The following is a 25,832-nucleotide window of genomic DNA, read 5'->3' as shown; positions in this document are numbered from 1 at the left end:
TAGCACATTTTATCTCTGAAGCAGACGACTTCTCAAAAATTGTAGACCAGTGTAATCAGTCTTGTTTGAGAAGATGGATGTAGAGAATGTGATGTGCTAATATATATTGTATAGAAATGACTGTGTAGTTTTAAGTTTCATTAGTAAATTGCTGTACTAAGTAAACAACTGTAATCTCGAGACCTCTTGATCCCAACTGGAGAGGGTCCAAGGGGTGCATAGGATTTTACAGGGATCCTCTGGATCAGATATCTACATAACAGTTCACCAAAAGGTGGCATGTGTGGTCTCTACTGAGAGCCAAGGGCCCACCGGTCATCATAATCATTGTGAAATGTAGGCATGCATAATATTTGAGGAGTTATGTATCTATACTAAAAACTGTGTTCTTAAGGCCTGGGAGCTGAGGCAAGTCACCAAGAAGTGACAGACCTCGCACATGTTCCTTTCAGGCAGGAGGTAACAGATGCTTTTCTCTTATCTGGCCGTAAGTATTGTGTGTCTCACAATTAATGCCTATTTGCATAATCAGCGGAGGGGTATCCTGTTTATTACTAAGACCAAAGGACTAGTCTGTTATATAGGGATGCAAAGAAACACACAGGATCCTTCACTGAGGAGACAAGCTAACAGTATGTTTTATGAAAGGAAGGTCGCAGCCAGCCTGGCTGTAAAATGCTGAAAGGACTTTGGGTGAGCAATAGTCTATAACACATGAGAGTAGTTAGTTAAGTTTAGGCTCTAGAATGCGTGTTATGATTTTATTTTATATGTAACAATTTGTTTCCAATACTTCTCCTAGTTATTACTTAAATCTCTGTGCTACGTTAAATAAACTTATACTTGACTTCTCTATAAACCTATCTAAGTTCTGTGTGTTAAGTGGAGCAGTGACTCGAGGTTAAAGTGGTAAGTAGGGATGTATTGTTCTTTGAAAGTAGCAAATCTGTGAATACTACAGACGTCTCGTGGATCGGGAGATGGTTGGAGCTAACCTGTATAGAGAGAGTGGGGCCTGCGTAGGCCTAGAAGACGGAGTGCTTGTATTGCCCGCGGCCAGTGGGGCTGGGGAGCTGACCCCCCAGCATACACAGACATGGCTTCCTCAGGCTAAAGTCAGATAGTGAGGTACCTCTCAGCCCTGGGAAGCATGACACCCACTTGCAAAGTATTTTTCTTTCAGATCATCTGACCAAAAAGAAATGTATAAAAGAGAAAATATTTGCATTTCATAATTTTGTTGTGTGATTTCTTTTAATAAAAAATATGCAATATTTGAAAAGAATGGAAATGTACGTGGAATGAATTGAGCACAGTGCTTTTTTCCCTAGTTTTTTTAGAATTCTAAAAGTTAAGATTTTAGACTATGTCTTGACTTAGTGGAGTAGCAGAAATATATATTTGTAAAATTGAACAATTGATTAGTAGGAGTAGGTTGATCTTGTGTATGTGGTAGTTTGAGGCTGGATAAGGTGTGAAACGTCTTGATTCTGTATTCATGGGTAGAATAACATTGACAATACTGACACGCAGCATTTGTTAGTCTGCAGTTTAAAATGGAATACTTAACTGTTTTGGAAGGAGGTAGATTGTGCTTCTACAATTTTTAAACAAGCTGAAAAAATTTTAATCACAAGGCTGGAATGTAAAAAGCTGGTGAGGATTTATTTAGGACAGTAGAGGAGATTTATGATATGTGTTTTAATCCATTTTAGGTGGTAAAATGCTTTCGTGAAGGTGGCTATAATACACTGGTCTCTACATGTGTAGGAGAAGAAGGTTTAGATATTGGAGAAGTTGACCTCATAATCTGTTTTGATGCTCAGAAAAGTCCAATTCGTCTTGTGCAGCGAATGGGTCGAACTGGGCGCAAGCGGAAAGGCAGAATTGTTGTCATACTTGCAGAAGGACGGGAACAACGGGTGAGTTAAGAAATCTCTTGTTGTATTTTCTAACTTTTCAGTCTCATCACTTAGTCTCACAAAACAATTGCGTGCAGATTGATTAAAATCCTGGGGAGCTTGATGATGGTGGTGAACTCTTTACATTAATAGTTCAAATGTCCCATGCTGGATTTGCAAATACACTTTGATAGTCCTCCTTTTGTATAGCCACATTCCAGAAATGTTGGAAATGTGGAACTTTAGTACTTCAAGCTTTCATCTGTGTTTGGGGTTTTTTTTTCAGTCTTAAGTCTTTCAAAGCCTTTGAGGCAGGTAAGTAATGATACCTATTATACAGATGGGTAAACTGAAGCATATAAGGTTGTGACTTGCTCAAGGTCACAAAATAATTAGTGGCAGAGCTGGCATTAGAGTGAGGGCTTGGAGCTCCATGGTCCCCCTCTGCTGGCGGCCCCAAGCTGCCGGGGTCCCCTGCCGCTCCCGGCAACAGCAAGGCGCAGCAGGGGTCCTCTGCCACTCACGGCGGCAGCAAGGCGCAGCAGCGGTTCTCTGGCACTCGCGGCGGCAGGGAGTGCAGTAGGAGTACCTCACAGCTCCCTGTCTCCAGAGGCAGTAGGGGACCCTGCAGCTCGCATCCAGCGCTGCCTAAAGTCACAGAGGTCTTTGGAAGTCATGGATTCCGTGTCCTCCGTGACTAAATCGCAGCCTTAGTGATAAGCACCTTGGAACAGCAGTGCTGAGTGTGAGGTGAGGTCTGAGGAGACCTACGTAAACGGAAATCTCCTGTGACTGTTAAAGAGCTGAGCATGCCATCTCAGCGTAACATTCTCACTCAATACTATTCCAGTCCAAGACGTGATGTTTGTATCTGGCTTAGAGTTTGAGATGAGAGGGTTGATTCTCAGACAAGGTATCCTAAGTCACTCCTGTCTGTTAAAGAGGAACCTCTCAGAAGGGCATATTGTATTTGAAAAGAAAAAGGTGGGAAATATGTTGTTTAAATGTCATAAGTAGATATTTTCAGTTCCCACCTACAAAATCTGCCTGATTATTGTACGTGTTTAAAAGCTCCCTATGTCATGGGATACTAATGTGATCCTTTGCTGAAGCTTCCTTTTGAAGCAGTTGGATTCCTGTGACCTTCAGGTTATTGTATGGAAACCTTTGAGGCAGACTGTTCTGATCATACATTTGTAAGCTTTAGATTCCACTTTAGCACAGGCTGGTCAGAGGAACTCAAACACCACTTTTGGAAGGAAGCTAGGAATGGTGGGAGTGGAGAATCAGGTCTCAGGTTTACATCCAAAGATTTTGGAGTAACAAGTGTAAGAAGAGGCATTTGAAAGCTCAGCCCCATAGGTTCTAAAGAGAAAAAATATTCAGGATGGTTGTCAGACAACTCCATACAGATTTTTCAAGGAGTATGCTGGCCTTACTAGCACGTTTGTTTCCCTACATAGATTTTCTTCCTTAAAAAGTATCATCTAACAAAAACTTCTTGCAAACTGATTGAGAGCTGGCATTCTTCACTTGTAAGTAATCTTTTCAAATACAGTCCAAGTTAGCAGTGACCAGAAGTGGTTGCCAACTGATGGCCTCTCGTCTCAGTATGGTCCTACTAGACAGATGTCTGCATCACAGAAGCAATCGCTTATAATTGGCATCTTATTGGACTTCTCCTTTCATGCTTTTAATAAGAAACAAAAGAAATAGTATTGTGTTTTATACAGAAGTTTCATCTTGGTGAAGAAAGGGTATACAGACTATTATAGTTTTAAACTCCATATTTTGCACAACTGGGAAAATTTAAATAGCTAAAAATCTAAAAGAAAAATACTTAAAAACATAGCTGTTAATCAAAATTTGAAAAATAAAAATCAAATTTGGCCAAGCTAAATTAAATTCTGTATAATACTATTGTTGCAGTTATGCCTTACTTGGGGGTTTCTTATTCAGATGACATGTTCTCAGACATCTCTGTGTTTTCTTCAGTGCTATGTATTATGGTCTGAATGGTTTTCATAAATGAATTTGTCAGGCCATCTCTTCACCTCATTTTACTTGCCTACGGTAAGTGAGTGGGACGGCAAGAATGGGGTGGGAAGAAAGGGAGTGGCAATTTTTTTTGTTCTGTGTTTTGGTTTTTTTTTTTCCCCATTGGAACTTTTAAGATGTGGACATGTTTTTCTGTGTAACCAGATGACCTGATTATTGTCATCTATATCTTTCTCTCCTTTTCCTCTGTTCGTCCTGAGATGGGGTCAGATTGTGAACCCCTTACTGACACCTCTGTGAACCCCTTAGTCACACAAGTAGTTCCATTGACTCCATTGGGGCGATTCGTTTGAGTAAAGGGGTCACAATCTGGCTTTGATGTATTTGGCCTGTATTCTTTTGTTTTTGTAACACATGTTTGGGGACTCAAACATATAATACGTAACAAAAGTATGAATGTTCAAGTGCCCTTTTAATTCTCTTAGTTATAAGGTGAAACTCTCCAGTAACAAGTGGCTTATCCTCTGTTTTACAGACTTACAATCAAAGCCAGTCCAACAAAAAGAGCATTTACAAAGCAATTTCAGAAAACAAAATGCTTCACTTTTACCAACAAAGCCCTCGTCTGATTCCTGAAGGAATAAACCCAAAGTTGCACAAAATGTTTATCACTCCTGCAGTATATGAACCAAATAATTCAAGATCACTTTCCAAAGAGAGAAAATCCAGCTCACTCCAGCATAAATCCGCTCTCTTTTCCATGGGCGCAAGTAAGATTATGATGATTTCTTTATATGTATTGTGTAACCAGTGGTTCTCAACCTAGTTACCATTGTGGGCCATATCCAATACTACCTGTATGGCCCTGAGGATGTCACATGGACCGCAGCTGTGTGCTGATTGGGTCGTGGGTTGAGAACCATTGGTGTAAGCTGATGTCTTGACTGCATTGTGGTACTGAAACAGACACAAAACTGTTCATAAATGTTATGGGTCGTTAGTAAAAATATAATTTATCTTACTCATAACTTTTCAGTTCCAATATTATGATGAGACCACTTGTTTATATACAAGTTCCAATTCTTTCAGCATCCTTGAATCAGTTATTCCCTTAATATGTATAGTGTGAATCAGCTACTTGTTTCACTTCTCCTTAATGCAACTCCCAAGTGTTTGCTGGGTCTTAAACAAGTAGTATTGCATCAAAATGTTTTTTGCATCTTTATCAGGCTCTGTAATTTAGGCTGAAATTGTTTTCTCGACTAATTTTAATAATGTTAGAAAAACAGCTGAAAATTCATCACATATTTTAGCAGATAACTATAGATGCAGTGTTCCTTGTTTGCAGAGCTCTTGTTTCAGTCTGAAAAATGGCAGGGTCTTAGAGTTGATCCATTGGAACCATAGATTCCTAGGTCAGAAGGGACCATTGTGATAATCTAATCTGACCTCATGCATTACACGGGTCATAGAACTTTCCCATAATAATTCCTAGAGCAGATCTTTTTAAGAAAAACATCCAGTCTTGATTAAAAAAAATGTATTGATGGAGAATCCACTGTGGTAAATTGTTCAAATGGTTAATTACCCTGTACACTCTCTGCTAAAAAATTATGCCTCATTTCCAGTCAAGCTAATAGCCATTGGGTCATGTTATACCTTTCTCCGCTTAAACTGAAGAACCCATTATTAAATGTTTGTTCCCCATGTAGATACTGTTGGCCATTTCTCATTCTCCTGTTTGGTAAGAAGAGGGGACCCTCAGAACAGTTAGGAATAACCAAAGACTCTTCTAATGTAGTAGAAAAGGTAAAGGTGTGATCAGCACCACAGCTTGTGTCCAGGGAACTGCTTGTTCTACCACTTGAGATTAGGTTCCTCCTACAAGTTTTTGTAGTAGACATAATCTAGCCCCTTCCCTTCTTCTCTCCTGCTCCCAAGAGTTGATAATTCATCTCTGAAAACACCTTGGGTCATTCCAGTGGTGTACAACCTAAAGGAAAATGTCAATGAATTCTAGTACTTCATTACAGGACTACTGAAAACTTATATAAACAGAATACATCTTTAAATCCACCCTAATCCCTTTTCTCAAAGAAAGATGGAGCTTTGTAAGATTTTACTTGGGGAGGTGGGGGGGAAGAGAGACTGAGATCAAAGACAGTATACTGGGCTAGATGGACCTTTGGTCTGACCCAGTATGGCCATTCTTATGGCTATGGTGCCAAACTAATATTTCTAGATGTTGTAGACAACAATCTAAATTATAAGACCAACAGTAAAATGTTTATTTATTTCCATTAATTTAATCACTATTGTATTTTGAAATGCCTTTTCAAATTTTTTTTACTTAGAACTTTGCTTGTAATTTCAAATACTCTACTCTTCTGCATTCATATACTGAACTTGAGTAAGCCTCTGATCTGTGGTTTTGTATTAAAGTAATATACTTATGTCACATATGTCTTTTTACAGTTATTGTTTAGCTCTAAAGTTCCCTACTTATTACCAATATATGGTGGTTTCAGTAGACGACAATTTCCTTTAACTTGGGGTTTTAAAAAGGTGAAAATGTATCCGCTGTGCCAGCTTTGCCTTTGGCCAACAATCATGACATCAGAACACACACTAGACTTTTAGTTTATAAAGTGGTGGTAATAGTCCCAACTCTCCTCTATGGCTGTGACTCTAGGTGACCTATCGAAAACATCTGAAAAACCTGGAACGCCAGCACCAGCAGTTTCTTTGGAAGATCCTCAACATAAAGTGGGAGGATCATCACACTAAGGTCAGTGTCCTCACAGAGGCCAACATCGTCAGGGTTGAATTCCTTATTATCCAACACCAGCTGAGGTGGAGCGGGCACTGTGCGCTCACACCTGATGTATGCTTACCAAAACAACTGCTGTATGCCCAGCTCACCAAAGGAGAAAGGAAACTGGGAGGCCAAAAGAAACACTTTAAAAACATCCTTAAGATAAACATCAAGAGATGCGGCATCGACACCAAACACTGGGAGACAGCAGTCCAGGATAGGGATAACTGGTGAAGACTTGTCAAAAAAGGGACGTCCACTTTTGAGGAAAATCACCTCAAGAGATGCGGCATCGACACCACACACTGGGAGACAGCAGTCCAGGATAGGGATAACTGGTGAAGACTTGTCAAAAAAGGGACGTCCACTTTTGAGGAAAATCACCTTGTCCTGATCGCAGGAAAACACCAGAAAAGAAAGGACAGACGACTGTCACACAACAATTTTGGCCCAAGCCTGACTTCCAACACCACCTGCAATGCCTGCCAATGAGTTTGCAGCTCAAGGATTAGATTCCTCACTCGCCAAAGGACCCATAAAAATAAAACCTGTGAAAGAGATCATCCTTGGCCTCGAGGGATCGCTGACGATGATGGATTCAAAGCCATATTTTACAAATAAATTTGTATGTGAACTTGTGCCAACGTGCCTCCCCATTCCTCTCCATTTTAGTGCAACGCTGCTCATTGGTGTGAAATCGCACTGTGTCCTCTGATTGCTCGGCACATTTCTTTTCCTATGAGATAAGTGTACTTGCTGGTGAGTGAAACAGTATCTATTATTGTTTTAAACCAGAGATCCTAATTATTTGAGAAATCTGTTAGAGAGGCTATTTTTTAGATATAGTGTTTGCTGTAATAGCCCACTCATCATGTGGAATAGTGAGCTGTTTGACCATTGCCACCAACCAAAGTGCATGCAATCATACTTCTGAAGTTCTGGCAACCCCATCTTAACTCCAGCCCTCACCTCCCTCCAGTAGCCTGAGTACTACCTAACATCTGGTTCAGATGGTCAGGACTGTACTCAAGAATAATGCTTACTCTCAAGGGTCAGGGGAAGGAATTAGGTGCCCAGCCTGTAGTACAGTCATTATGCCATTTTCTGCTGGCCCTTACTGCACCTCCTCTCATCTTGATACATTCTCTTTCTCCCCTGGGAGGATGAAGATCTAAATGGATCCTAAAATTGCTGCTGTCCTGCTTCAGAAGTAAGTATCTGAAGAAAGAGGCCTGCAGCCTCTTCAACTAGGATTAATTCCTCTGTGGCTTGGTTTCTTAATGAGCTTTTGAGAAGATCTGGAAGGAAGGGAACTTGGTAAAACTTCCAGACTCTATTGCAGACTCTGCTCCCTCGAGCTCCATCTTGTTTCCATCCTGTTGCCCATGCCAGACTCAGGTGTCACTTGGTAGACCATGTTCAATTAGCCACTTTCCTCTCCTTGAGTAGCAGCTGCCTGCAAGTTCGATTCTTGCTGAAAGCTCTCCTCTCAGAAGCTTATCTCTCTGAGGCCTTGTCTACATTGGGAATTTGCCAGGCTTCCAGCAGCTGATGGTCAGCCACTGTGGTGCTGCACTGTTGAAGCTGTTGCCTGCTTGAGAAAGCACGAGGGCTTGGGGTAGGAGAGATTCTTTGTTTCCAGCTGGTTCCTTCCAGCAGTTAGAAATATCAGGACTCAGAAGGAAGGGTTAGAGTTATTCAGCACACCATAGGAAGAGGAAGGTCGTATTCCTGGTAAGACCAGACAATTCCAAACCAAGGATTTTGAGCTTGTTTCCTTTGTATTGGAACTTTCGCATCAAGGAATTCTACTCTCACATAAGAATGTGTCTGCTTTCCCTCTTGACCTGGATATTGAGAAGATTAAGAGCTCATGGAAAGCTTTAGACTTTAAAACTGAGCTACACAAATTGCAGGTGCTCCCCAGGGACTTCTGTGACTCATAAGCTACTCTCCAGAAGATTGATTCAGCTATTTTATTTAATCAGAGTATTTACACTGCCTCCATCCCTGTGCTATCTCACCAGCATGGTCATTGCAATGGGCTTCCTTTTTCTAAAATTCCCTTTTTTTTTTTTTTTTTTTTAAACACTTTTAAAATATTACTGAACTGCTGATTCCCTAATCTGGCTTTTTAATGTCAAGTGTGTTGGATCAGAGAGTGCTGCTTTTGAACCTGCTCTGGGATCCAGAGGTATAACTGGTAAAGGCCCCTCAGATTTCCATTGAAATAAAATGGAAAATGCTGATGCAGTAAAACCTTTCTATACTTGTCACTAGGGTTTTATGTGACTGAAGCATATGGAGTAAACTAAAATGTCTAAATACCATATTTATAGGCTGGTTATGGCTGTACTGAAAAACTTATTTATTGTATGCTGAATAATTTGTCATGGAGGGATGAAAATACTAGTCAAATAACATATGACTGCTTGGCCTTGCTGCAGATACCACTCTCCACAGCATGTCTTCTAACCCTCTGATCAGAGCACATCTGCTTGGTACAGTGTCATCAGCCAGTGCTCTCACGTGGGATCCTGATGTTGCTAACAGTGATACAGCAGAACTGATGTTAATAATGGGAAATATTTCAAAAATGAGCCTGATGTAGACAGGACTGTAATTTCTGATTGTTTAATTTTTTACATGATCTTGGTGGCCACATTGCTGGGTGTTGCAGACCAAATGACTCAGCCACCTTGACTGTCGTCCTGCTATGCCCCCACTCTTCTACAGCTGCTAGTTTTGATATTAAATTTGGCAGGATTAGTCTTCACTGATGCTCATAAAAAATTCATACTGGTGTAGAAAGCTATTTCTATGATATAATTATGAAGAGCCAAAAAATTAGCTATTGAGATATTAAATGGATTTAGTAGGGAGCTTATTGAAACACTGCTTAGCTGCTCGGCTGCGTCACATGACCTCCCTACACATTCAGTTTGAAGGCAAAACCATGCTGACGTGATATTACACTGTTGTTCAAGGGGGCTTACAAAAATTCAGTAAAACTTGACTGCAGGAATCCTACATGAATGTTTGGCTTTAAAGACAAATTAAAAAGGGCTCCAGGAGTCCTTCTGAATGTTATGTTACTTTCTGACAACATACATGAAGGATTTGGGGATTTTGCAGTATGGTCCAAATATAATAGTGTGGTGCGCTGGACATCATAGATTCATTTTGGTTAACAGGAAAATCTTTCATATAGCTTTCTAAGTATTAACCATTCTAATCTGTTCGAAGGAACAAGTTTAGAATCAGGGGATGCTATAGCACATTCCATCTCAAGTGATACACTTGTACTTCAGAACAAACAGATTGTTTTCACTTCATTAAGTAATGATGAAGTTTTTAACTGAGCTCAGAAAGCCTGTATCTTAATATCTGTTAGATTTGTCCCCTTCGTGCTACAGCAATGGAAAAAGTCTTTTAAAAAAGTTACTAGAGAAGATTATTCCTGTTGAAAAATAGTTCACAAAAGGCAGATCAAGGAATCATAGAATATAGGGTTGGAAGAGACCTCAGGAGGTCATCTAGTCCAATCCCCTGCTCAAAGCAGGGCCAACACCTACTAAATCGTCCCAGCCGGGCTTTGTCAAGCCGGGCCTTAAAAACCTCTAAGGATGGAGATTCCACCACCTCCCTAGGTAACCCATTCCAGTGCTTCACCACCTTCCTAGTGAAATAATGTTTCCTAATATCCACCCTAGACCTCCCCCACTGCAACTTTTTTATTTTTATATATATATAAAATATATATATATGTGTTTATATATATACACACACACCTATCTCATAGAACTGGAAGGGACCCCGAAAGGTCATTGAGTCCAGCCCCCTGCCTTCACCAGCAGGACCAAGTACTGATTTTGCCCCAGATCCCTAGGTGACCCCCTCAAGGATTGAACTCACAACCCTGAGTTTAGCAGGCCAATGCTCAAACCACTGAGCTATTCCCTTCCCCCCCACCCATTGAGACTATTGCTTCTTGTTCTGTCATCTGCCACCACTGAGAACAGCTGAGCTCCATCCTCTTTGGAACCCCCCTTCAGGTAGTTGAAAGCTGCTATCAAATCCCCCCTCACTCTTCTCTTCTGCAGACTAAATAACCCCAGTTCCCTCAGCCTCTCCTCATAAGTCATTTGCCCCAGCCCCCTGATCATTTTAGTTGCCCTCCGCTGGACTCACTCCAATTCGTCCACATCCCTTCTGTAGTGGGGGGGGGGGCCCAAAACTGGACACAGTACTACAGATGAGGCCTCATCAATGCCGAATATAGAGGAATAATCACTTCCCTCGATCTGCTGGCAATGCTCCTACTAATACAGCCCAATATGCCATTGGCCTTCTTGGCAACGAGGGCACACTGCTGACTCATATCCAGCTTCTCATCCACTGTAATTCCCAGGTCCTTTTTTGCAGAACTGCTGCTTAGCCAATCGGTCCCCAGCCTGTAGCGGTGCATGAGATTCTTCCTTCCTAAGTGCAGGACTCTGCACTTGTCCTTGTTGAACCTCATCGGATTTCTTTTGGCCCAATCCTCCAATTTGTCTAGGTCACTCTGGACCCTATCCCTACCCTCCAGTGTATCTACCTCTCCTCCGAGCTAGTGTCATCTGCAAATTTGCTGAGGGTGCAATTAATACCATCATCCAGATCATTAAGATCTGGCCCCAGGCCAGACCCCTGGGGCACTCTCCTTTATACCAGCTGCCAACTAGACATTGAGCAGTTAGTCACTACCCGTTGAGCCCGACAGTCTAGCCAGCTTTCTATCCACCTTATAGTCCATTCATCCAATCCATTCTTTTTTAACTTGCTGGCACGAATACTGTGGGAGACAGTATCAAAAGCTTTGCTAAAGTCAAGATATATCACATCCACTGCTTTTCCCATATCCCAGATCCTTCAAGAAAGGGTAAACATCACAGGAAAATAACATGGTATTAAATTGTAAACACTCTATTAGTTCAGGACCAAGACCTTATTCGCTCTGATATTCACTTCACTGTTTGTGTTACCTTTGCAAGTTTGTACCCTACAGAAAAATGAAGTACCTTACCCAGTGGGTGTTAAAGTGGATCATGTGTGACAAACTCAAAGGCGACGCAAAAGTATGAGTACCAACCTCAGGGCAGACTGTTAAAAACCAGGGCACAAACCCCAAACTAATTGCGAGTTCCAAGCTTAGATTCACCAACCATCTGCACTAAGTGCCAACTCTTCAGAGACTTTAACAGCCTCAACACAGAGTCACAGACTGTCCCCTTGGGTACTCCAGTCTGTCTTGCCACCCAAGTGAGTGTATCGTTATGATCGATGGCCCCTTACACCAAAAATCACAGCAATATTCAAGTTACTCCTAATCCCAGAGGACCAGTCACTTCACGTCAGTTGCACTTTAGGTCTCAAACCAAAGACAGTGTTTGTAGCTAACCCCATAGTAACCTATGTTAAGATTTATTAAAGAAGAGAAGGAAATTAGATTGTTATTGACAAGGTTAAATCAAGTAAACATAGACACACAAATAAGTTACAGTAATATAGGCTTCTATCATCAGCAAGCTCTATTTGTCCTTTAGGGCTAACCCAGGCTAGGCAGCCGGGGATCTCTTGCTTATTCCTAGAAACACCTTCCTCCCCCATGGTCAGGGCCGGCTCTAGGCACCAGCAAAGCAAGCAGTTGCTTGGAGCGGCAAATTTGCAGGGGCGCAAGAATCCAGCATGGGAGCTGAGAACCAACAGGGGGTTCTGGGAGCTGTAGTTCCTGGTTAGCTCCCTGCCTATAGAGCCAGCCCTGGAGCAGAGAAAGAACTACATTTCCCAGCATTCCCTCGGCCGCAATTAACAGGAAAGGGAGGGGGAAGGAGTGTGGAACTGAAACCTCATGCTGCAGCTTGCTGTGAATGGTAGGGACAGAGCCAGCTCTAGGTTTTTTGCCACCCTCCACCCCAGCCCTGGGCTCCCCCCGCACCTCCGTGTTGCCCCAGCCCTGGACTCTCCCCCGGCCACACCCCCTGCCGCCCCAGCCATGGCCCCCACCTGCACTCCCCTGCTGCCCCAAGCCCTGGGCTCTTACACACACACACACACACACACACACACGCATCCGCACCTCCTGCCGCCCCAGCCCTGGGCTCTCCCCCAAAGAAAGAATTGGGTGGACTAAATGGACGGTGCACCTCTCTATCTGAAGCCTAGCAAGGGAGGTACGTGGATCCCGCTAGAATTTAAAATGAAAAGTAAGGGAGGGGAGTCTCTACTAGGACCTGGGCAGCTTTAGATACAGTACCAGGCACGTAGGAGGATTTACACTTCTGAGCCATGGAAGCAGAAATTGACTTTTCTTTTCCAGATTTAGCTAATATTCAGAAAGGGAATCTAGCACCTGCCTTCCAGATTTGAACACCCTCAAAATTCAGGAGTGCTCAAGCTCAATTTGGGCAGCTGTTACTTCATTTCTCCCAAATCAAATATACTGATCCACTGTAACTTGCTGTAGAAAAAGTAGAATAAATTGAGCAAGAAATGCTTCCCAGTGGTTATTAGCACTGGAATTACTATTTTCAACAGCCATTGCCTTTTTTTGTTGTTGTTGTTGTTTTTTGTTTTTTGTTTTTTTTTTTAGTTTGTTTTATTTGTTTAAAAGGAAGACTGTGACATTGCATTGGCAAATTCCCCATAGAAACAAAGAATGGAACAAAAGAATAATAAAGGCACCTCAACTTTTCCTCATTTATGTAGGACAGTCTTATAATATGCATCCAGATATCCTCCAGTCACACAAGCTGAAAATTGTTCCACTTTACTGCAGTTCTATAACCATATGGGAACCAATCCTGTCTGTGTTCTGTGCACATCCAAAATTCCTGCTGAATGACCCGCCCTGGGAGCGAGTTACCAGTGACCCAGGGCTGGGCGACAGGAGGGTGCAGTTGATGGCGGGGTAGGGGGGGGAGAGAGAGAGCCCAGGGCTGGCGGGGGCGGGCAGCCAAACATTTTTTTGCTTGGGGCAGCAAAAAACCTAGAGCCGGCCCTGCCCATGGTGACAGGTTTCAGAGGGGTAGCCATGTTAGTCTGTATCAGCAAAAAGAACGAGGAGTCCTTGTGGCACCTTAGAGACTAACAAATGTGTTACTCCTCGTTCTTCCTCCTCCCCCAGAATCCAAGCAGCATAGAGATAGCTAGTTCCTTTTGTTTGGGGTCTTTATTCCCCTGCTGCCCTGTGCTCTGAGCTGCAAACTCAGCTGCTGGGAGGAGTCCGCTTGCATGACTCCTCTTCATGGGGAAGAGAGCAGAAAAATAATCATAGAACCATAGGGTTAGAAGGGACCACAAGGATCATCTAGTCCAGTGGTTCTCAAACTTTTTTTTTCGTGGACCACTTGAAAATTGCTTGGCGGACCACTTAATGATCTTTCCAAATGTTGTTTGTGCCATTCTGAGCTGGGGCTGGGAAGAAGGGGGGTCTCTCCCTTTCTCCCCTACCACAGCAGCCCCCGAGCGGGGGCTGGGAAGGAGGAGGGTCTCTCCCCCGCCACAGCAGCCACAGAGCTGAGGCTGGGAAGGAGGGCCATCTCTCCCCAGCAGCTGCAGCCCTGGAGCTGGGGAGGGTCACCTCTTTCTCTGGCTACCGCAGCCCTGCACGTCCCAAATTCCCCCCACCCCCTCTTCTCACCCCACTGACCCCTCCCACCTACCCACTTTTTCCCCCAAGGCCACCGCCTCACCTTACATGTGCATCTTTTCCAGGGTCCAGGCACCTAATTAGTGGAGCCATGCCTGTGCGCCTCCACCAATTAGGTGGGTGGCCCTTGATTCTCTCATGTGCAGCCGCCCAGGCTCGCACCTTAGAGGGAACTATCCGCGGACCACCTGAATGGAGCTCGTCGACCACTGGCGGTCCACAGACCACAGTTTGAGAACCTCTGATCTAGTCTAACCCCCTGCCAAGATGCAGGATTTGTTTTGTCTAAACCATCCAAGACAGTTAGCTATCCAGCCTCCTTTTGAAAACCTCCAGTGAAGGATCTTCCACGACCTCCCTACGCATCTGTTCCATTGTCCTACTGTTCTTACAGCTAGGAAGTTTTCCTGAGATTTAATCTAAATCTGTATGCTGTCGTTTGAACCCATTGCCTCTTGTCCTGTCTTTAGTCTTTTTGTTGATGGGTTCTCAATTCATATGTAGGCCATTTCCAGTTACAAGATCCAACTGTAGGCCATCTGATATCGACGAGTCTCCTTTTTTGGGAGAGGTGTAACAATTTCTGTAGAAGAGCAGCTCTTCACACTAATGTCGCCATATGGTCACAGAGGCTCACAGTACAACTGCTCAAATATTGCAGATATTAGAACACAGATATTAGAAATAAGATTAATGCATGTGGCAACTGACCAGCATTCAATAGAATCCAAACATTAAAGTCTTTCTTGTATATAAGCACTCAATAGATGTATAAAAGTGGAGAAAATAGGACAGGGGAATCTTGGGAGTTCTGAGTTTTAAGTGGATCCTGAAGGAAGCGAGGAATTAATGTGCGTTTAACCTATACTGTTGCATTTTTGTTTTTAAGGTGGTGGCTTCTGCTTAATATCTTAAAGTAATACTTACACATATTCTGGATATCAAATAGCAAGACTAGTAAACAGCAAGTAGAGACCTGATTTCAGTTTTATTTCCTTAATTTTTGTGGAAAATGAAAAGACTTAGGAGTACAAAGTCTGTATTTGCCCATAGCTTTAGATATTGAGATGCATTCTAAACAATTGAATTCTTCCTTAACAGAAGGCAGGAGTCAGAAATACGAGGTACACCTTCAGTTTGAGTGGAGCAGTCATTTTGAAGGTAGTGATGCCACTGTGAAAAGCACAAACAGTACTGTATGTTCCAGAGATGGTCTGGAGACTTCCTTATTCCCATGTGTGTATACATGTATAGCTATATGTAATGCACCCATTGGTAGGTGATCACGTTTCTGCCATGAGTGAGATTTTATTATTGCAAACAAAAAAGCAGGAACATCTGTGTACCGGTTTCTGAGACTCAAGTCTTGTCCATCATTGCATTATTGTTTTAAAGCCAGTCCTCAGGAGATCCTCCACATACTCTCACTGTTCTTTAAAGTTAGTGACAACTTGAAGGTAGCACACTTGCAATATTTTTTCTTTCCTGAGCTCTGTCTCATCTGTTTGGCTTCAGCAGCTGAGCAGGGAGGCTTAACTCTTCTAAGGGAGTAAATAGTTCATTTTGGGCCTAATTTTTGTTCTTTATGTATCTGAGTAGCTATTAGAATCTTTAGGGCATCTGGTCATTGGCAGGAAGTGAAGGGGAACCGTGACAGATGTTGCTCTCCAGACTGACCATAGACCCAAGCCACCACTACAGGTGGCTGAAAGCTCCTTGGAATAGGTGCTCCTGTTGCATATGTATATGACAATTTCTTAGGAAAAGAAATACCTGTAGTATTGTGGTGTCTCTTAAATGGAACCAGAAGCTTATTTTTAAGGTACGCCTCTCCCTCGTTATAACGCTGTCCTCGGGAGCCAAAAAATCATACCGTGTTATATTGAACTTGCTTTGATCCACCGGAGTGCGCAGCCCCGTCCCCCTGGAGCACTGCTTTACCGTGTTATATCCGAATTCGTGTTATATCGGGTGGCGTTCTATCAAGGTAGCGGTGTATGTCATTTTTGAGGTGGTCAACCTTGAGCCCTCTTCGTTTACAAAGTGTCTCTCTTACTCCCTGTCTCCATCTCACCCAAAATTGCTAAATATTTAGCTTGTCCATTTAGTCTCTTGAAACTGAAATTGTAACAGCATTTAATGACACTGGCGTTTGCTTTCTAAATCCTTTGTTTACAACTACAAACAATTTCCCTTTCTGTGGATTTTTGGAAACATAAAGATACTACAAAAGAGGCAAATCTGATTCTTAACACTTAAACAAAGCTGAACTGTTTCTCTCTGCTATTTAGGTCATGCCTTCTTTAAAGCCAGTCTTTGGTGTGCTACTTAGTGCTTCTGTTTCTCTCCTCCTAACATTGAATCTTGGTGCATTGTACTATTATGTAATGGATTGTAACGTAGCAAAGTAATAAACCGCTTTCTTCTGGCACTAAGTTAGTGTCTTTAAGGAACGTTGATCTTTATTAATCTTAAGCAGTTTAGAGGTGAAGTAAGGTTAGTGTCAGGCAATGGGATGAATGGTTGAGTATTTTAAAAGCATAAAATGCTGAGAAACTTCAACTCCTACCGAATCTACCTGTTTACATAGATCTTTTATGCAGGGAACATATTTAATCTTTGCTCCAAAGACTGCACTGGCTCCTATTAAGTTTATGGGTGAAATTGGATGGATTTTTTTTTTTAATCTGTTAAAACAAGTAGGTTTTGGCCCTGGATATTGCAGATCTTTATGCTGTACCTTTAAATTTGATTCCAATTGGGTCTCTTGCGTGGATGATTCCTAGTACTGTATGATTGGAAGCAGGGTGGTGGTGTTGGAAGACACTCCACCCTGGAATTTGCTTTATGTGTTTGGTCCAGTTTCCTTTTTCCAAGTCTGATGCCACTATAAGACCCATTTTCTCTCGCAGGTGAGGTGGGAGGGGTTGGTTTGTTCTTGAGGTGTGGGAGTTTTTTAGTGTCTCAGCATAAAGTGATATTTGAATAATAATTCTGTGCTTTTATTAATATTGTGATGTGTGTTGTGTGGTTGTGCACTTAAAGCAGTTTAGGTAGATGTCATGTATAATCTGAAAAACTGCATGTGTTTATACTGTAATGTACTGAGGACAAATATGCCTTTCATATAAGTATAAAAGTTACATGAAACCAGTTTCCTTCTACAGTTTATTTTTGCCTGTGATCATATATCATGAACCAGCCTTTGAATTGATATATGAAAGTCATGTATTTTTATGACATCTGAGTGAGGCACCTGGAAAGGACAGTTACGAACAGTAGGTAGGCCCCTTGTGAATTGAGGACTCACTCCATTGTTCTGATGCCCCAATGCCAGAGTGTTCATTTCAGGAGTTTGGTGTTGGCTGCATAAGGTGTCAACTGAGGACAAGAATTAGCACTCTGGGTACTCTGCTTCCTTTCTCTTCCTCCTCCCCAAAGATTGCTCTAGTTCTTTCCTGTGTACTCTCTTCCCCATCCACATGCCCTTGATAGGTAAAATGGGGACCAAAATAGTCAAAGGATTAATTAGGTGTTTGGTTTTAACAGATTTTCATTGTTTAGACAGTTCAATAACAGGGCTTTTTCAATAATTCCATCTGATATTTTCAATTTTCTCCTTGGTCTTTTGGCAACATATGATTAACTGAGGAACTATGTTTGCCCTGTGTGATAATTATCATCACCTGCAGGGCTTGCCAGTGTTTGTTTACAAGTATACACACACCTCTGTCCACTACTCCTCCATAAAACAGAACATTTGAATTTTTTTCACTTCTAACAACTGATTCTTCCGCCTATCCATTTGTTTGTGTTGCTGCATGTTTGAAGTCGTTGGCAATTAGAGATTATCAAATAACAGGCTGAAATAGAATTATTCAATCAAAGATTAACAATCAGTGTTTAGTATAGCACTATCCAGAATACAGAAAGAAGACATACTTTACCACTTGATGTAGGTGAAGAAAAGGTAGTTTGGTCCCTTTCTCTGTACTTGGTGACTGTTAATTCCCAATCTAACTCCCCAAACCTCTGAGACAGAGAAATTCCTTTTTGGAAGGAAAATACTTCCCATGATTAATTTTACTATGACCTGTTCTGACTTTTTTTTACCTAACTATTGATGGAATTTCCTTATGATATCTTTAGGGTGCATGATTGATAAACTAAAGAGGATTCTAATCTGGTCGTTATTACTGACAGCTGTGACAACTGCCAGTTCTTACTGAGTTAACATAAACATCTTTCAGTGGATCCTTATTTTATCCATTACAGAAGACATCTGCAATAACAAGTACCTCTTATCAATCAAACAACATAACTAAATCTTAGGCACCCCTCATCAACCACCCACTCTTGTTTATACATATTTCCGTACTTTGGTCTTTTTCCTAGACATATATTTCCCCACATATTTGGAGGTGCCAGCCATAATAAAGTATAGCCCAATATTGGGTCACGTGAATACGGTCACTCACAGGTTAAAAACCGGCACTCTGGCCTTCAAATTCAAACTCACCCTTTGCTGATATAAAGATTCTGGGAGAAAAGTTAATATGCAAATAAATTTAATATACAAGAAAAATAGGACTGAAAAGGTTAATATTTACTACCAATGTGGCAATGGGAATTTGTTTTCCTGTGGCTGTTATCATATGAGGTCCTAATTAATCACTGTGTCTTTTTCTTTGTTACATAGATTTATTTTTTCTAAGATGTTTTTCATTTTTACCCATTTGCAGGCACAAAGCAAACAGACTCTCGTGAAAATTGGTTCCTAACGTCAGAGGAATTTGAAGTATGGAACAGCTTATACAAACTAAAAGAAAGTGATGGAGTCAAAGAACCAATATTGTCTCAAAGTCACTTTGAAACTTTAGAAAATATGGAGGAAATAGCAGTAAGTTCAACCTTAATGTAATGTCACTAGAAGACCCAGAAGAAATTACAGAAGTGAATCTCTGCCATTGATTTTTGGATGTGTTTTTCCTTAATATTATAATTGATCTGATAATTTTACAGTGTAGAAATTATTGTAATATTATAGAGAAATCTGAACTACTTCTGCTGTGGTGATGCCAGATGCTGACAGAATATTACCTAATGAGTTTCCCAGACCAAGATTCTTCTTCATATATTTGAGAACAATTCAAAGAAATCCTTTGACAGGGAAAATAACCCCAAAGACTTCTGGGTAGTGAATAAAATTAATTACAAAGATTCTAAGGAAGCCTATCTAAAAATACAATTTAAGGACCTTCTGATATCTATATATGAGAGAACCGGGGAATTGTAATCCAGGATTGTTCGGCATGTGAGCTTTTTCTAATATCTGAAACCCACTTCCTGTAAATTAAAATATTTGTAGAATATTGTCATGTCTCCTGCTGCTATTATAGGCATAGGAAACTTATTTCTGTTGGATACAAACAACTTGTGTTAACACTTCCAAAAGTTATATACACTCCTTTGTAAAAAGGAGACTATATCCTCAGTGATGATGATCAGTAATTATGGGTATTTTGAAACCCCTCTGTTAACTTAGAGAAGGCAAGACTCCTACTCAGTGGGCTCTTTCTTGATGCAAAAGAATAAATAGGGATCCCCATCTGTCACTTCACATTTTAGATCCGCATGCTTTGTGCATGACAAATGGCAATAGTTACGGGTTTCTTTTGGTTACTTGGAAAGTAGTACAGAATACATAGTTCAGACTAAAAGCAGAGAATATTTCCTTTTATTAAACCAGACATATCTCCCTTATAACAATAAGTTTATTGGCCTTCTCTTTTGTTCAGGACATTTGAGGGTGGTTTCCATAGAGAACTGGGACTCTATTTGTTTTAGAGTGGTAGCCGTGTTAGTCTGTATCAGCAAAAACAATGAGGAGTCCTCTGATTCATCTGATGAAGTGGGTTTTAGCCCACGAAAGCTTATGCCCATATAAATTTGTTAGTCTCTAAGGTGCCACAAGGACTCCTCATTGTTTCTGTTTGTTTTGTGAACCAATTGCATGATTGAAATCTTCATGTTAATATTTATTTGAAACTGCAGGCGTCTCGAGTGGAAGGAACTCGTGAACTTTCCCTATCTGAGTGGAGACTTTGGCAGAATCGTCCCTTTCCTACCTATCTGGTTGACCACTCGGATCGTTGCTACCATTTTATTAGTGTTATGGAAATGATAGAACTGATGAGACATGAAGAGGTAGGCTCTTTGAGTTACTACGTTTGACTATGTATGCAAGCATAGATATGCATCAACTGCATAATAATAATAAAAAAAGCAAATTCTAATATGTTTAAGAGCTTATCCACATTAAAATTCATGGAGGTGAGCATGAAATTCCTTGTGTGCGCACTCTTATTCCACACTGAGTACCTTTTTGCAATTTAGATGAAGAAGTGGGTTAATCTAAACCGCAATAGCCGTTTAGGTTAATACTGAGTGATAGCTATACTGCATTAGCTTTTCCCAGCCTTTTCCGCGCGTAGACAAGCCCAAATAGTGCTTTAGTCTCTCTATCTTTGTCAGTCAAGATGAAAGGAGGAAAAAAATGTATGTAGTTTTTAAAGATGGCATAGTGGCCAAGCAAATATTCACAAAACTGAACATCTTAAAATATCCCTCACTTGCAGTCTTTTATTTTCAAATGTTTATACTGAGCTATTGAACTGTTGTTTAAAAGGTGTTTGTTTTTTTCTGCAGAATGTTATGACATAAGTTTATTCTAGTTTTAATAACTATCTTTATCCAGGTATCACTTTTCAGAAAACCCACAATAAGAGAACTAAACACATACCAAGGGACCAACATAATAACAAAATCACAAAAAGGGACACTACCAATCTTCCAAGAACATTAAAATTTTAGAAGTACTTGCATATCACTTGCATGTATTAAATGCACTTATGTGACAATGATGAATTTGTGTATCTCATACAAGCACTGAAAATATACTTCAGGAATATCTTTCAAAAAGTGCTCTAATTATCACAGTATAAAATACTAAAAGAAAGCCAGAACCTTCTCCGTTGGGTTTTAAATGGTAAGAGCTAGGTCAAGAGTACACCAATCAAATATACAGGGATGAAAATTAATTTGGGAATGTTATTGATTTCCTTAGATTGTCATTGATTGGTGGCATTTAAGTGTTTATAGTAAAATGCATTTGTAGGTGAGAATTACGTACAGATAGATGTATCAACAAAGTTTGAAGATTTTAATTGGACATTATTCTGCATTTTCCTCCAGTTTAGCTTCAGCATAATCCATAAATGTTGCTCTTCGGTGTGCTGAAGTTTTCTAGGTCATCAGAATCTGTTTCTTAGCTGCCAAAGTTTCTTGAACAGCCACAGTTAATCATTGGGAGAGAATAGAGACATTTCAGTTGCATTTCTTGCCAGGAAAGTGAGTTAATGGTAAATTATAAATAGACATTTTAGGGCCAGCTTAATCTTTTCCATTTCAGCCTAGAACACTAGAAGTCTAAAGCCCTTCTAGAGCATGGGTTCTCAATCTGGAGTCATGAACATATTGTTAAGTGGGAGAAGGCTCATAAGGTAGTTGTGGTATAGGGAAGGACGGGGGTCATGGTGTAGATGATTTTATAAATGCTGTTCTACTGTATAATCATGACTGTACATTTTGATTGTGGCATTTTGAGGATTAATTTCCTATTTATTTTATTTAAATACAAAATATGCTTATGCAGTGCTGTAGGTGCCCTAATTTATGAGTATTGCAACAAAAACCCAGCAGCAATAAAATAATTCAAATAGGAACTCTGCCAGACATCATCTAAGAAGCATATCCACAGCCCTCTCCAAAAACCCTGTCAAATTGATTTCAGAGTGGTAGCCGTGTTAGTCTGCATGCATCTGATGAAGTGGGTTTTAGCCCATGAAAGCTTATGCCCAAATAAATTTGTTAGTCTCTAAGGTGCCACAAGTACTCCTCGTTCTTTTTATCAAATAGATATTTTTTGCGACATGCCTGGAAGGTCACTGGATGCAGGCCATTTCAGATGAAGCAAGTCCCAGAATCTTGGGGTCTTCACAGAGAGCGGTCTTCTAGCAGCCCTCTCTTTTGACCAGGGTGGCTCAGGGAGAGAGTCAATCCCTCAGGTAGGCTGGACCTAGGCCAGTTAGGAATTCATAGGTAGAGCCTCGTGTTTTTCGCAAATATGAGAAAACATGAAATAATACTTTTTTTTTAAAAAGTATAAAATGAAATAGAATAAAATGCTGCTCAGGTTTCATAGAATATCAGGGTTGGAAGGGACCATCTAGTCCAACCTCCTGCTCAAAGCAGGACCAATCCCCAACTAAATCATCCCAGCCAGGGCTTTGTCAAGCCTGACCTTAAAATCCTCTAAGGAAGGAGATTCCACCACCTCTCTTGGTAACCCATTCCAGTGCTTCACCACCCTCCTAGTGAAAAAGTTTTTCCTAATATCCAACCTAGACCCCACTGCAACTTGAGACCATTACTCCTTGTTCTGTCATCTGCTACCACTGAGTACAGTCTAGATCCATCCTCTTTGGAACCCCTTTCAGGTAGTTGAAAGCAGCTATCAAATCCCCCCTCATTCTTCTCTTCTGCAGACTAAACAATCCCAGTTCTCTCAGCCTCTCCTCATAAGTCATGTGCTCCAGCCCCCTAATCATTTTTGTTGCCCTCCACTGGACTCTTTCCAATTTTTCCACATCCTTCTTGTAGTGTGGGGCCCAAAACTGGACACAGTACTCCAGATGAGGCCTCACCAATGCCGAATAGAGGGGAATGATCACGTCCCTCGATCTGCTGGCAATGCTCCTACTAATACAGCCCCAAATGCCCAAGGTTTGCCTGGGCTGCCTGTCCAGCCTGGCGGGGGTGGCTGAACTTTAGTGATTGGCATTGCAATCTGATGAAAAGGGTTGCAGCACTGCTCAGGTTTGACTTGGCGGCTCCTCCGTCATCCCAGCGGGATAAAATGAAATTCCCTAAAAATAAAATGAAAGATTATAATAGAAAAATAATTTCATGGGGTTCTATTTAAAGGTTGTAGCCAACACCTTAAAATTCACCTAGAGACCTATAGGCAGCCATTGCAGAGCCTGGAGCGCTGGTGTCACCTGGTGACAGTGAGATGCCCACTCAATAACCATGCCACTATGTTCTGCACCAGCTTTAATCTCTAGTTTGACTTTAAGGAGTAGCCCCATGTACAGTACATTGCAGTAGTCCAATCTTGAGGTAACAAAGGCATGGATAACTCTGGCACGGTTTGTATCTGAAAGGAAGGCTTGCAACCTTTAACCAGCCATAGATGGTTAAAAGATGACTAGCTCACAGCTATAATTTGATTGTTTAACAGCAGCAAGAGGCCTGGAAGGAATCACCCTAAGTTGCAAAACCTGGTAACAAATGGTAGATTCACTCCCTCATCACAGGAGTTGATATTGCCTATACCATGTCCTGAGGTTGGTTCCCCCCATCCCACCATCATCACCTCAGTTGTGAACAGGTGGGGTTACAGAATGACCTCCTGCAGCACCCTGCATCTGAGCTCTTCAGGAAGAGGAGCAATCACAACTACCCATCGAGATCTCTGAGAGAAAAAAATGAAGCCAATTAAAGGCAGCCCAGTCTGTTCCTGCCAAGGTCCGCAAGCAAGTCAGCAACGTCTTACGATAAACGGTATTGAAAATAGCTGATTAATCTAATACTGACATGGACACCTAGTCTTCATCCACTGTCAGGAGGAGATTGTTGACCAGTGCAGTCTTTGTGCCAAAGCCAGGTCTGTATCTTGATTAACGAGGGTCAAGAAGATCAAAGGCATCTCCCTACAACCTTCTCCACAGTCTTACTGTGATGCTCTGTACCTCGGGGGAACACCCAGGACCCCCATGTTCATCCTTGTAAAATGATTGTGTGGTATCCAATGCAAAGTTTGTCATGTCGGGTGTCTTCGGAAGGCTCATGATGCACTGAGTAATGTTGTTATAGTAATGTTATAGGTTGTAATTTCATGTATATAGTTATGAGTCTGAAAATGTGTCCTCGTGGCTTAAAGCAAGCCCAGAAGAAAACTCTCCAAGAGCAGAGAGACAGTTCACACCTCATCAGGGCATGTATGGGACAAACCCAGCCCAGCCTCACAGGAACAAAGGACGCTGGCCTAGACAACACCCCACCCCCTTCCTTTGGTCAGTTTGGGACTGCGATAAGGTAATGCTCACCTGACTCTGAAGGGGCGGGGGCAAAGCCAAGAGGGGAAAAAGGACATGATAAAAGGGAGAGACATTTGTCTCTTCCTCTCTCTTCCACCTCCATCTACAGACATCACCAAGCGACTGAAGCGCTGAACAAAAGGGAGAACCTGGCTGAAGGGCAACCAGCCAGCCTGTGGTGAGAAGTATCTAAATTTGAAAGGGCACTGAAAGTGTTAAGATCAGCTTAGAATGCGTTTTGCTTTTATTTCATTTGACTAAATCTGACTTCTTGTGCTTTGACTTATAATCACTTAAAATCTATCTTTGTAGTTAATAAATCTGTTTGTTTATTCTACCTAAAGCAGTGCGTTTGGTTTGAAGCGTGTGAGAGACTCCCCTTGGGATAACAAGCCTGGTACATATCAATTTCTTTGTTAAATTGACGAACTCATATAAGCTTGCAGCATCCAGCAGGCATAACTGGACACTGCAAGACGGAGGTTCCTAGGGTTGTGTCTGGGACTGGAGATATTGGCTGGTGTCATAGAATCATAGAATATCAGGGTTGGAAGGGACCTCAGCAGGTCATCTAGTCCAACCCGCTGCTCAAAGCAGGACCAATCCCCAACTAAATCATTTGGTTGCACAATCCAAGGAGCAGCTTACATGACAGAGGCTGTGCGTGAACAGCCCAGGATTGGGAGTTCTCACAGCAGAGCATGGTAAAGCTGGCTCCCAGAGTCAAGGATTGGAGTGACCTAGCAGATCACCGGTCCGGATAACACCAGGGGAATGTCACACTTACTCAAGAAGGGAAGATGCGATGCTGGCTGAAATTTAACTAAACAATCAGTATCAAGTGATGATTTTTTTGAGCAAAAACCAGACTAATGTTTCTTTCAAAGTAATAGGCAACCTGCCCTTTCTGAGAACCATTGACAGTCTTCTCAAGCCAGGGATCCAGTACTTCCTAACTGGCCTTCCCCAGCCAAGAAGTATATGGATCCCATGCACAGATTTTAGAATGAAGTTCTCTCAGCACCTCCTTTACCGTGGTGATCATCGCTGATTGAAACTAGCAGGAAAGATGAGGCCCTGGTCCCTGAGGCCTTGCCCTGTCTCACCATAGAAGCAGACAGCCCATTCCTAAACTGATCAGTCTTCTCTGCAAAATAACACATTTTCTTGCAGTGGGGTGGGCTCAGATCAGCTACTGAGCTCAGGCA

General features: G+C 41.6%; 1 protein-coding gene across 1 annotated transcript in view; it reads left to right on the top strand.

Moving 5' to 3' along the window:
• The window catches only part of FANCM (FA complementation group M), a 150,604-nt gene that overhangs the window by 93,608 nt on the left and 31,164 nt on the right, over positions 1–25,832 (top strand). Inside the window, exons 10-13 of the mRNA XM_026654194.1 lie at positions 1,716–1,922; positions 4,435–4,669; positions 19,147–19,304; positions 20,459–20,611. Coding sequence (XP_026509979.1) covers positions 1,716–1,922; positions 4,435–4,669; positions 19,147–19,304; positions 20,459–20,611 — 753 coding nt within the window. The remainder of the gene's footprint in view (positions 1–1,715; positions 1,923–4,434; positions 4,670–19,146; positions 19,305–20,458; positions 20,612–25,832) is intronic.

The sequence above is a fragment of the Terrapene carolina genome, unplaced genomic scaffold (genome assembly GCF_002925995.2).
Source record: "Terrapene carolina triunguis isolate 2854851 unplaced genomic scaffold, T_m_triunguis-2.0 Scaffold189, whole genome shotgun sequence".
NCBI classification, from domain to species: Eukaryota; Metazoa; Chordata; order Testudines; family Emydidae; genus Terrapene; species Terrapene triunguis.
Note: the sequence above shows the minus strand (reverse complement) of the source record. Positions and strands in the feature narration are given on the sequence as shown.